The 14,540-nt window shown below is 39.0% G+C and overlaps 1 protein-coding gene across 1 annotated transcript in view; it reads left to right on the forward strand.

The window, feature by feature from the left end:
* The window catches only part of LOC121876282 (voltage-dependent L-type calcium channel subunit beta-1-like), a 165,538-nt gene that overhangs the window by 105,354 nt on the left and 45,644 nt on the right, over positions 1-14,540 (forward strand). The window contains 2 exon segments of the mRNA XM_042381321.1: positions 1,146-1,265; positions 2,845-3,076. Coding sequence (XP_042237255.1) covers positions 1,146-1,265; positions 2,845-3,076 — 352 coding nt within the window.

Below are 14,540 nucleotides of genomic sequence, written 5' to 3' on the forward strand. Positions count from 1 at the left end.
GCCATCAACCTCATAGATCACCACCTTCTTCCCCTGAGGTTTGGGGTAATAAGGATAGATATTTGTATGCGATGTCATCTCTGCATAACACTTCGGGTAATTTACATTGTTACCATGGAGGTCTTTAGCGAAATTCCGTGGCAGATTATTTTTATTTTTTTGGTGCTTGTATCATAGACCTTATGTTGGGAAAAACCTTGATGTGTCGATCAGTTGTGAGTTAATGGCAGAGGTTACCAAATGGAGCTATTACTGTAGACAAGGACTGCTACCTGTGTCATGACCCATTTAACCCAAGGACTCTTGGACGTGAAGCATATTGCTAAGCCCTCTTCACTAAGACTATGACTCAACTTGGGATTCTTCGTGTGATACCGATCTTGTTGTAGGTCTTCAGGATCTGTCACAGAGTTTATATACAGCAGTAAACTCACTTTCTTTTGTCAATTTTATTATCAATATATTACTAGAGTTCTACCTGTAGGACCCATCATGTATATTGGTAAATAACCTTCTTGTGAGGTAAGTGTAATCTTCACGACACAGTCCAAACAACACATGTTCTTTGTAGCCTTGTGCAGATATAGATAAGAATAGATTAATATATATTCATGCGAGTATACATACATACATTCATACACTCAATATATATTCATGCGAGTCTACATTCATACACTCACATATATGTTTGTTTGTATGTATTTTAGCACTTTCCCATATTGACGGCCCACCCAGAAGATGGTTGTAGTGTGGTAGATGTATAGTGTAGTGGTAAGGTAAACCTGGACACATTAGTTGTGACGAGCAGGGTGGTGGTGTATTGTAGCTTAAGATTATTCTCGTACAGCCACAAACTAATATATATATATATATATATATATATATATATATATATATATATATATATATATATATATATATATATATATATATATATATATATATATATATATATATATATATATACTTAAAAGTAGGAATATTGATTATAAAGATTAGATTTAACATTCATTTTTACAGACAGTAAACTGCTTTCTTTAACACAGACATGAGGCAATGTTAGTTTATTATTTTTAGTACAGTAGATGTAGTTGTGAACTAGAGGAGCTAGTGGGGGTGACGTTGTTACTTCCTCCCTCCCACAGACCAAGCCAGTAGCATTCTCGGTGCGCACCAACGTGGCCTACGATGGCTCCCTCGACGACGACTCGCCTGTACACGGCTCAGCCATCTCCTTCAACGTCAAGGATTTCCTCCACATCAAGGTAGGACTTTATGGGTTAAACTATTGAGTCATCCATACACCAAATGGTATCGTTTGTGGTGACTGTTGGTCCGTGTTAATCTACTAACATAGTAAATCTGATCATCTTGAGAAAAATTTGTGTCACGGCGTCCATACTCTTATTAAAACAAATAAAATGACAATTTTGGTTATTGATAAAAAGAATATTGATTTGCAATAGTAATAGGCTTTTCTATTTCACTGTTTCACTCACAACATCATAAAAGATATTGAGGACCACTAGCACGTCACCGCTAGTAGTTATGTTGCGTGTTTCAGTGTTCATGACACCATGAATGTACAGATCACACACTAACTCAACCAGGAATGAACCAAAGTTCCTCCCTACACTACTAAATTGTCAAGAGTAAGGATTCCTTCCATGCTAAGAGGCAGCATGCCGTAGCGCAGTGAGCAGTGGTTGGTGTAAAAATGACATCACAAGCACAATATGTATCCATCACAAGGCTAGACCCGCCAGACACAACCCAACCTGTTGTGTAGCCCCACTCCACCATGCATTATAGCCCTGCCCCATCGTGCACTTTAGCCCCCGCCCCACCAAGCATTATAGCCCCGCCCCACCCGGCATTATAGCCCCGCCCCATCATACATTATAGCCCCGCCCCATCATACATTATAGCCCCGCCCCATCATACATTATAGCCCCGCCCCATCATACATTATAGCCCCGCCCCATCATACATTATAGCCCCGCCCACCCACCAGGCATTATAGCCCCGTCCCATCATACATTATACCTCCGCCCCACTATACATTATAGCCCCGCCCTACTACATCGTAACTCGCCCTACTATGCATTGTAGCCCACCCCATATACATTATAGCCCACCATACATTATAGCCCTACCCTACCATACATTATATCCCTACCCTACCATACATTATGCCCCGCCCTACTATGCATTATAGCCCTGCGCCCGCCATACATTATAGCCCCGCCATACATTTTAGCCCCGCCATACATTATAGCCTCGCCATTATACCATACATTATAGCTCTACCATACATTATGGCTCTACCATACATTATATTCCCATACATTATGTACATTATAGCCCGCCACATTATAGCTCTACCATACATTATAGCCCCACCATACATTATAGCTACATTATGCTCATATAGCTCACCATACATTATAGCCCCCATACATTATAGCTCTACATACATTATAGCTACATTATAGCTACCATACATTATAGCCCCACCATACATTATAGCTCTACCATGCATTATAGCCCCACCATACATTATAGCTCTACCATACATTATAGCCCCCATACATTATAGCATTATAGCTCTACCATACTTCCCACATTATATATTATAGCCATACATTATAGCCTCGCCATACATTATACCTTACATTATAGCCCCACCATACATTATAGCCCCGCCATACATTATAGCCTCGCCATACATTATAGCTCTACCATACATTATAGCCCCACCATACATTATAGCTCTACCATACATTATAGCCCCGCCCTACATTATAGCTCTACCATACATTATAGCCCCGCCCTACCCTGCAGGAGAAGTACGATAACAACTGGTGGATCGGGCGCCTGGTGAAGGAAGGTTCGGACGTGGGCTTCATCCCCTCCCCCGTCAAGCTGGAGAACCTAAGGCTTCAGCAGTCACAACAGAAGAGCTCCAAGCTCTACTCTTCGAAAACTTCATCCTCGGGTAACCTGGGAATGATAAATGATGTTTTATCCAATAGCAAGAGCTCCAACTCCCGAGGCTCCACCCCTCCTACCCCCGGTAAGTGTATCTATAATAAATTTGTACCTCTAGCAGCGCTGTGCATTTTTTTTTGGTCCGCGGCGCTGCACATTGGTATTCATAAATAAGTTCACCAATATGTAATCATCTGGGTTGCATCCTCATCTCTTGAAAGATGTGTTCATTCCCATTTTTTTAAACACATAATTTCGAAGGTGCACGTTATAGAATATAGGACATGCGTGAGTAATATACACCTCACAAGACGACGTGAAAAGCGCCTACGTTTGTCCGTGGTGATGATAGGGGCGAGTCCTTCTCCGGGTTCAAGACAATACAGTCCTTTTAACGTGTTATTGTAACCATACATACACACAGTTAGTCATGCTCCTCGGGGACACACGTCACCCGTTGAAATTTGTGCTCGTTTTTTTTTTTAAGATGGAATGTATCGTGGTCGAGCAGTTTTTCTTTTCATACCGGACAATTGTCATCTGGACCCAGGCAGATGTATGTGACCCCAAGCAAAGGGACTGTGTGTGTGTGTGTGTGTGTGTGTGTGTGTGTGTGTGTGTGTGTGTGTGTGTGTGTGTGTGTGTGTGTGTGTGTGTGTGTGTGTGTGTGTGTGTGTGTGTGTGTGTGTGTGTGTGTGTGTGTGTGTGTGTGTGTGTGTGTGTGTGTGTGTGTGTGTGTGTGTGACGAAATAGATGCTGAGAAATGTTATTAACCCAATGGTGGAAAGTTAGTTAGATGAGGCAACCTTTCAGATGTTTTACCCTAGGTCAAGTACGGTTGGGTTCGGTTAGGGAAGGGAGTGGTTTGGTACAAGATGGATGTGTGTGAACTGAATAATTATTTGGACTTGAGTAATTGTTTGAACCAGGAAAATAACTGTTTTCTGGTCGTTATCCTCTAAATATATTTTTTCTTTCCTACTGAACGCCCGAGTGGTTGTTTTGGGGGGTAAATAAATTAATGTGTATGGTGGGTGGATGAGAGAGAGAGTTTCTTATGCCTGGTGCAGATGGAGGTAGCAGGGATGTGTGGGTTAGATGGATGACTGTGAGCCAGGGCAGATGTGTGTAAACATAGTTTTAAATATCCCAAGACGGGTAAATACATCTGAACCTGGCCAGATGTGTCCGAAACCCAAGAACCAGTAGGTGTGATTGACCCCAGGTAGATGGGTTTAAGCGTGGCAGAGGTGGTAGATTAAACCAAGAATACTTATAATCTATCAGTAACAACACGGTATATCTTTGACAACAGTATAAACAGTTATGTGCTAATTGAATTTCAAGTGAAATATTTTGTGCCAGTGTTGTCATGTGTTGATGTTTTAGCTGTTTGATCCCCCAGGTGTCAACATCAGTACACACAACAACGCCTACTCTCTATGTGTTAGATTCCCACCACCCAAGTGTAAAATTTAGTTCACCTAAGTCTTAAATCTGTTAATTGTCAGAGTCCCTCCACTTGGGTATTAGTCCCAGCATTTAGGTGTTAAACTCCCAGCATTTTCGTGTCAGATTCCCAGCATTTTAGTGTCACACTCCTCGTATCGAGGAGTGGAATACCCCAGCATCTGCGTGTGATGTAGGTAGTTGTAGTGAGGCGGGGAAGGGGGCCAGGGTGTCCACGTGGGTGTTCTGTCAACCCCCCCACAGCCAATCTGGCCACCCACCACCCCGTGGGGCAAGGCGGGTGCCTCGTTGACCCCTGTTGACCCACCACCCACAACTCGCCCGCCTCTTGCCTACCGAACATTTCAACGTGACCGTGGTCTGGTAGGAACCCCTCTCATCCTGCCGGGTTAAAGTGTGTACACCAACCAAGACGAGAGAGAGGGAGATCACATGACACAGCGTGCAGTGTACATTATTACACAGTGCCTACACCAGTTGTTAGTTTCTTGTGTGACTGAATATGACTCAGAAATAGGAAATAATTCTATATCCCAGTTTTGACCATGACATTTGTTGAACATCATATTTGTAGGGAGTAGATACTATATACTGTATAGCGATATTTTATGTACATAAAGAATGTCAAGTGAGTCTTTAAGATGTGTGTGACGGTAAAAGTGACGGTTTATTCTGTATAATGTAAACAGCACCACGCTGTTGACTTCTTTGACTACAGCCTTCACAGATAATCCAACAGACCAGACCTAAACTATCCAAATTGTTTGTTCTGGCCAGGCTTTGGCAGGCGGGAAGTGTGCCATGCCCAAGTCGAGCTAGCTAGTTACCTTACTTCATAGGGAGCGCTGTGCTCTCACAGCTCAGTTGAATGACTAGTACTAGCCTAGTGAATAGTGTGGGGGGAGGGGTATCTGGCAGTAAAGTAAGCTTGTAGAAGAGAAAGCTGTGGTGTCCTCATTCAGTTATTCTCCATTCTGTTTTCCTGTATTTTTTCTTCTTTTTTCTTTTTACTCTTGTTAAGAAGTCTGGTATTGCTGCAGTTTATTTTGTGTACAGCAGTTTTGAGTAGCAACCCATCTCGAAGATAAATTATCTACTAAACAGATATGACCAGTAGTGTAAGTCTATAGTTGAAAGTATAATAATCACGAATGCTAATCCATTAGAAAAAGTAACTGTAATTTTTTGGAGAGCACGAAGAATTAATGTTAAGATGATAGATACGTTCTAGAATAACTGAGGATCATCATCTTACAAGTAGATGGTCACACTCGATGCTAACAGTATTCTTTTTTTTTGCGTTATATCATATAAAGTCTTTGAAGTGTATTTTGATATTTTCTATGCGTTTATTTACTTTTTGAGGGCACAATGTTTGTTACTAGTTTCAGCAAAGCCTTTTTAGTATTGTTTGTTGCTAGAATGTTAAGGTTCGTTCGCTAGTAGACTGCAGTAGAATGCTAAAGTAGCAGCTTTACGCTAAAAGCATGAGTAGACGCAGGTGTGTAGCGTAGTCGCAGGTGTGTAGCGTAGCCAAGGGTGTCGATTGAGACGTTCCTAGTGTGGTAACTGTTGTGTTGCCACGTACCTCCACTTCACTACACCTTTAGAACCACATTGCTATTGTGCATATATATATATATATATATATATATATATATATATATATATATATATATATATATATATATATATATATATATATATATATATATATATATATATATATATTAATTTGTTGGGAAAAGTAAAGTTTTATTTGGTAATATTTCGATGGACACTTAGTACTGTATTTCACAGTAGAGGTGGTGGCGGCAGTGAGAGCGTCAGGTGGCAGCACAGCTTGACTCGGCCAGAAACTACCAACGAAGTCTTAAAAACAGAGAATGTTCACACACAATTAATTACCGGTTTTGAATTAAAAATATTTTTTGTGATATATAATACTATTGTACAGTATCACGTTTTTCATAAAACTTTATTTTCGTTTTCAAAATTTTAAGTGCTTGTGTTAAAAGTAACCAAAGATGAATTATCGGTTGAGATGTGTACACTATTATAAAGACTTACCATAAAGGATGCCAGTTTTTATACTGGATCCATTTTTTTTATTAAATATATCTGGTCTGATGGGTAATGAGCTATATATTTACTTGTACAAGAAGGGAGCTAGTTTTTACTGATGTGATGTGCATTACTTGTGCCATTACATTATATGAATGATAGTGACTAAACTATATATATATATATATATATATATATATATATATATATATATATATATATATATATATATTCCACCACTGATACTTGTTTTGTGCCCATCGTAGAGAAGCGTGGGACCAAAGCAACAGCATGAACCTTAAAATCTGTAATTTATCTTTAATGACGTTTCAGACAGGTCCATTATCAGTGTTCTGTAAGCCTCGTGGAACGGTAACACATGCTAATAACTTATAATTAAATAAACAATTTATTTTTGGTATTATTTTCTTGTAGCTCCGTTCATTCCTACCACTAATCTATTATCATATTCGAATAAGGCGTCTAATTATAAGATAATTTTCATCTATTACATTACCGGCGGAAATGTATAATAACGGAGATAGCTTTTCCAAATAAATGTCTATTTTCTTCCATTATTTCCCGCTATTATCGTCTGCCTCTCAGCGTCTCCTTCATAAATCATGACTCGTACCCGTACACGTCTCGCGGCCAATCAAAAGCGTTTTTGCTAATTCAGAGTATATTTGGCCCAATCAAAATCGAGTTTTATTTTGAGTCTCATATTTTGAAATTCAAGTTCAGTTCCGACCATGGAAGTCTGTGGTGGATGTCTCTTAAAGTATGTGGAGCTGATGGAGAGTTTTTGGGAAACACGTAGAAACTATAGTCAGGTAAGTTAGGTCAGGTCAGGTTAGGTTTAGTTATTGTTTTTTCTAGTGTTTTATTGTGTATTTGGTAAATTGTTCTTGTAGCTCCATTCACTTGTAGCAAGTTAAAAATATATTTTTCTAGTGTCTTTGTGTTGTTGAGACCCAATATGACCTTCCTTTTGGGCGGAAATTAGCCGGGGTTTTTTTGCGATTTTTTTTCGTTTGACGTTTTCCGAGAAAAAAAAGGTGCCTAAGTCGTTTACTATCACAACCAAACATTCCCATATTGTTACGTTAGAAAGGATGGTATTTATTTGTTGGCTTTATAAATATTTGTATTATGATTATCTAAATGATCATCCGACCAGTTTTAACCCTTTCACCGCGTTTCACACACTTGCCATTTTATTCAGCTTAGGGTTACCTCCTTCTGTGAAAGGGTTAATTTCTTAACAATTTGTAGGGCAATTGTGAAATAAATATAATTAAATTTTTCTACTTTATTTTCGTAAAGTTAAACTGGCGTGTATACAGTATAGTCCCGCCGGCCATGTATGTAACCATTGATGGAGTGTAACGTCATTATTAAACTAACATAAACCTATTTGGTAAAATGTCAGTTTTAAGGTTTTGAGAATTAATGGGACTATTATCCCGTAACTGAGTGATATATATATATATATATATAGTAAAATCTGGTTCCCTTCTTGGTGTTGCAGTACTAAAATTTTCTGGTTTGAACTTATCACCATTAATATATCTGTCTATACATTTTTTTATGTATATTTATAAATATGCCCCTAATTATTCTTTCTTGCCGACTGTTTCTATCTGTATATTTCTTCTTGTGTGGGCTCTTAATCTTGGACTGTATATTCACTGGCCACTTAAGAAAACTAGTAACTTAAAGAATTAGCTGTTGTTTCTCACTGTGACGGCGTTTCCTTCCGTCTGATGGATGAGAAACGTTTGGTCAGTTTGAGAGAAATTGAGAAGAAAGTGCACAACGACTTCTGAAAATGTGTCATACTGCTACATGTAATTTTTCTCTTTCCTTCCCTTACAAATTCATTCGCCTTGGGATGACCTTGACTTCTTGTAAGTACACGTGACCCCCAGGAGCCACAATTATCCATTAGATATCAATTTTCCACTTTGTTATGGATTGAAGTGCACTGTTTCTTGCCTTCCCCCACCCTTCCCCTTTCTCCATAATTTGTTTCCTTTGCTTGGTTTGCAGAACTGAGCTAAAAGACGCTCCTGTGTGATGTCACAGACGTGGGTGGATTTTCAAAATGGGATTAATACAAACTTTAATGATCGTGAGGCTTGTTGTTTAGTACTAAATATCAAATTGGATTTAGCCTACACTCCTGACTAACATATTACCGTAGACACGTATTTTCCAGTTGATGAAGTTTGATAATTATAAGTGAATTTTGTGGATTAGCATGTTTACAGTTTGGTAGTAATTTTTGCATTGGTCTGTGACGTCACATGCCGTAGACTGTCAGATGCGTGACGATCCGACGCACCATTGGGATGCCCGACCCTTCATACCTTAGGACCAGACCAACCACATCATTCTACTTGTGATGCTGGGAGAACAAGTTCACTTATTGAGCGCCTACCATTACCATATCATTGTTTACAGTACATTAATTTGAGTTAGATGGTTGACATATAGTTTTACTGGGAACCAAGAGACGTTCCAGGCGTAAGACTTGTCAGGTGGTGAGAAGCTCTGCTGTTAACACAACAAGAGTGGCATAGCGGTGCTTCCTCATCTCTCCTTATGAGGTTTGTTTGACAAAGTTCCTCCGCCAGATTATTAGATGTCATTAATCACTAAAGTAATGGTTAGTATTATGAAGGTAATACTGCTCCCTCCTGAAAAATTTGCCTGTAAGTATTGTATCAAAATTGAATTTGATTGAACATTAATTTTGTTGCGTGTAGGAACTTTGACATGTGTAACCTGTCTGTGTTCAGGAAAGACTGCGGTGCGGTGCGGCCCAGCCCAGCGTGTCTTACATAATAGGCTAGGTAGATGTAGGTCCTTCGTGGTACATAAGATTATAGCTTGACCCTCGTGTAGTGTGACAACCAGCACCGCACCCCTCCCCCCACCCTCCCCACCACACACCGCCCCGCCCCACCCCACCCCCCCTGTCCTACCTTACCCTACAATCTCTGTCCCTCCCCATCCCGCCCTGCTCGCCTCAGCCCAGCCTCCACCCTTCAGTTTAATGCATGCGCTATCATTCAGCCTCTCTTAACTAGCAAATGTTTCGGAATTCTAATTCTCTAATATTATATATATAATGGAGAGTATAAATGATCATAATCCAGTTAACTGTAACCTCTCTATCTTCGATTAACGTTTATCTAACAACGTAAAGGCTACAGTATTAGGTAACGTAACCTCAGTAGTTGAAACATGGTGAAGCTAACCGTAGAGTTTTAGCGTAACTTGACTATCTCTGAGGTGTTTTGAGAAGAGGTAACTAGAATTAGTTTGTAGGAAATAACACTTTTCCTTGAATGGAAGTATCTTTGAATATTACATGATGTATTTTCCTTCCTGTGTGACCCCGTGATCCCTGGGATGGTGTGGCGTGTAAGTAAGAAAGTTAATAACACTGCCTGCTTCCTGCGCTGGCTGAGTGAGGCTGCCACCTAGTACTGCCCCTTCTAAGCTTATTTGGCTAGCATAACCTCACATATATAGTCTTTCATATATATATTATTTTTTTTACTTGCTCAGATTGCAAAACAAGCGCCTTTTTTTACTATGGAACTTGTATGTTTTTTCCTTGTTGAGTATACCGATTAAGCACCTTGATTTTAATTTTGGAAAACATTAATGGAATAATGTGAAGGAGTTTGGACATAGAGTAGGTGAATTTAGAATTGCCTGATACCACCACCGGTAGAGGGCGAATAATGGCATGATCTGATGAGGCAGATTAATTATCTCCTTCACCAGCTTCTTGCCTCCGTACTTATCCTGGGAGCTGCCTCTCTCTCTCTCTCTCTCTCTCTCTCTTTTCCTGGGTTTCTGAAATAATTTCTTTTTGTGGTGCTTAAGATGCATTGAATAAATTATGACTAAGTGAAATGAAGAATAATTTAATGAGTTAAATCCAAACTGTGTAGAGTAAGGAGACCTGTGTGGTGTACGACTCGAGGAAATGCTCTTTGAGGGTGATATTTTTGTCAAGTTGTATTTTATTTATTTTTTATTTTATTTTTATTTTTTGAGCAGAGAGAAGTTTACTTCCTAAAACCAGGGAATATTGGTGTCCCTTCTGGCAGTTATTACAGTATCTAATAACATACAATTATATATACGTATATATTATTTCTCTATCTTGTATGAATTATAGAAGAGTAAGGAAAATACAACTTGAGCTTCGTAGGGCGGTGTTACTTGTCAAGACAGAATGAATATTGTGCTGGCCCCGTGTTAACATTAAGAAAAGCGTATTGTAAAGTGCATAATCTTTGACCTTAAGTTGTGGCTAGTACAGTAGTTTCACCCGCTATGTTTACTCTGTGCGTCGCTAACATGTTTTCGTAACTTTGTTTTGATGGCGGTGTCATCTTGTCAAGGCGTCAGAAAAGTTAGATGGTGAGTTGGAGAGGAACCCGTTTGATCTGAGTGCGGAGTCGAAGTTGTTGTTTGTTATTGCTTGGTACTCGACATCCAGTTTCACTTTCTTTAAAATATGATAGAAGCAACCGTGTACTGTACCCTGAAACTAGACCAGTACAGTACAGTATGTAGTAAATCTTGGATTATATTTAATAACGCAGAATATTAAACCGATAAGTTAAATACTTTCAAAATACTTAAATAAAACTCTATTGGTGAGTTTTACCAACATAAACGAAATGGATGTTGTAGGTGGCTAGGTGGTCTATATACTATACGAGAAGTTCGCCTCACGTGACCTCAACCGTTAACCTAAACTTTTAAGATACGTCTAATATCGAACTTGACTTGCCCAAGCACTAGTGTGGCCACAGTTTCTGTTGATCTTGTTGATGTTTGATATCAAACAAGGTTTGAAAATTTCTGCATAAAAATGTTAAGGCGTTTTAAACTTTTTTTTTCCTAGATATTCCAAATTGACCTGAACATGGATCTCGTGTATAAACTATAGGGTATTTGCAGAGAAGATACGAAGAGGAAGGTCAATTGTGTGACGTGGGTGTCCTAGCAGTACCTCGGATTGAATATCAACATGGGTTTACAAAGGGAAAATCTTGTCTAACAAATCTGCTGACGATTTTTAGGAAAGTCTTCGAGGTAGTAGATAATGACTAAAATTACGATGTTATTTACCTAGACTCTAGCAAAGCATTTGACAGAGTACCGCATCAGAGGCTTCTGAGAAAAATTAAGGCTCATGGTATCGAGGGGAAAGTTTTAAATTGGATAAAATCATGGCTCGCCGATAGAACGCAGAGGGTCAGCGTAGATGGTGTTAAATCTGAGTGGGGCTGTGTAACCAGTGGGGTTCCCCAGGGGTCAGTACTGGGCCCACTCTTGTTCATAATCTACATAAACGATCTAGATACTGGGATCAGCAGTGACATAAGCAAGTTTGTGGATGACACCAAAATAGGGCGGCAGATTAATTCAAGGCAGGATGCAAATGCACTAGAGGAGGATTTAAATAAACTGCAGGGGTGGTCAGAAAAATGGCAACTGAAATTCAACACCAGCAAGTTCAGCGTACTTAATATTGGAAGAACAAATACTTATAATGTATACAGCCTTAACAACATCAACCTAAAGAAGTCGACTTGTGAAAGAGACCTAGGGGTACTTGTAAGCCCGGACCTACGGCCTGGAAAACAGTGCGTTAATGTTCGAAATAAGGCAAACAGAGTATAAGCTTTTATATCTAGAAGTGTAAGTAATAAGAGTGCAGAGGTCTTATTGCAACTATATCTTGATCTAGTCAGGCCGCACCTCGATTATGCGGTTCAGTTCTGGTGCCCTTATTATAAAATGGATATCAATTCACTAGAGTCGGTGCAGCGAAGAATGACGAAAATGATTCCGGGACTTAGAAACCTACCATATCAAGATAGGTTAAAGAAACTAAACTTGTATTCCCTAGAAAGACGAAGAGTGCGGGGAGATATGATAGAAGTATTTAAGTGGGTGAAAGGAATCAATAAAGGGGATATAGATAAAGTTCTTATAATATCAGAGCAGGATAGGACTCGGAGCAACGGATTTAAGTTGGATAAGTTTAGGTTTAGGAGAGAGATAGGAAGGAACTGGTTCATAAATAGGGTGGTGGACGAGTGGAACAAGCTTAGCAACGTTGTAGTAAGTGCTGGAACGCTGGAAAGTTTAAAAGGAGGCTAGATAGATTCATGGATGATAGAGAGTGGTAGTAACTCTCGACAGGAGCTGCCATGCACAGGCCAACCGGCCTATTGCAGACTCCTTATTTTCTTATGTTCTTATTATTAATCATTGTACGAGTCGCTTACAAGTTTTGGAGTGCAAGAATTGTGTGCTGCTCAGAGTGAACACACTGAAGCTTAACCGATGTACCGACAGTAAAATATAATGATAGCAGAGTGGACGTCTCAACTTTGAGAAAAGATAAACACAAATGATTAGTCAGTAGAAAATAGGTTTTAGACTACTGAAGGTGAATGGTGAAATGGGTCACTTGAGATAACGCTACTAAGATTAAAAGATGAAGACGTATTGGACGGCGAACTGGAAAAAAACCTGAAGTATGTGAATTAATTTGTTGTGTTCCCGGTTTGTCATGAAGGGATAATGATCAGAGATTGAATATTAGAACATTGGAATGAAAACCTGCGGGAAGGCAAGAGCAGCAGGGCGTGATGTAAGCAAGTGTGGGTGTGATGAGTAACATCAAAGATAAATTATCATAAGAGAAAGATGATAAAGATAAAAAAAACAGGAGGTCATGATAGGTCATGATAGGTGGAAAGAAATGATAGGAAAGGAATTGGCTGGAATAATATAAGTATTAGAAAAATAAGAAGCTGTGTGAATATAAAGCAGCACCGCAGGGAGAACTAGTCAAGTATACAGCACTCAGAGAAGAAATATTGTAAGGGTTACATTAGCAGAGGATGAATATGAATTAAAACCCATGTGCAGCTGTAAGGAAATACTTTGTTAAAGTAGTGCAACAAGGCAAAAGTGGCCATTAGAAAGGAGGAACCATTTTCAGAGTTGAACAATAGTCTACTGTAGAGTGTCATAATGCTTGCCATTCTTTGAATACATGACACATTGCACGCATAGTAATAAGGGATTTATTTTCTGCTCATTTAAACCTTTCCATTATCTCTGCCATTTTTAAGTTTTGTAGCGCCAGTATCCTTGGTGTATTAAAATCTAATTTTAAACTTATCTTCCTCATTCACATTATATGAACACACACACACACACGGTGACATTCCTCCAGTTACACTAAAATTGTCACTCACTCCTCAGACATTACTCTTGTATCGATAAGCATCTCTACACCCTCGCCTCTTTAACCCCCTTTTTTTTTAAATCATCTTGTTGCTGGTGGGTAGTTGGGCCACCCACCCAGTCTTAATACAACAGGTCGAGCACAGTGTTGAGAGTAAACTTAGTGACTTTTTCACAAAATGATTTGCTTTTATTTATATGAGCTTTTTATTCATTATACTGTATACACACCGTAAATATATATATATATATATATATATATATATATATATATATATATATATATATATATATATATATATATATATATATATATATATATATAACACAAATCACTGTGGGTGATCAGGTATATGCTGATAACACAAGGAAAGAAGAAGAAAACACAGCTCCCAAGCTCTTTCAAGTGTAATTCAACTTCAGGGGTGAGTACAGACTATGGAGAGTACAAAACAAGGTATATATATGTATATATATACCTTGTGAGATCAATCACAATGACAGGTATTAGGTAATGACCTACTAATCTTCAAAAACACCGGCGGTCGGTAGTCAGGTCAGAGGGTGGCTGACCCAACCTTCTCACCTGGTTACAAGTCTTCTTAATTACGAAATTATCCAGTTTGTACATACCATTACTCAAATTCATGTTGACTGATTCGGTATGTTTAATGAGACTAGATTCTATAATGTTCCTACTGTCAATTGAATTACAA

The sequence above is a fragment of the Homarus americanus genome, unplaced genomic scaffold (assembly GCF_018991925.1).
Source record: "Homarus americanus isolate GMGI-L3 unplaced genomic scaffold, GMGI_Hamer_2.0 scaffold34921, whole genome shotgun sequence".
NCBI lineage: Eukaryota > Metazoa > Arthropoda > Malacostraca > Decapoda > Nephropidae > Homarus > Homarus americanus.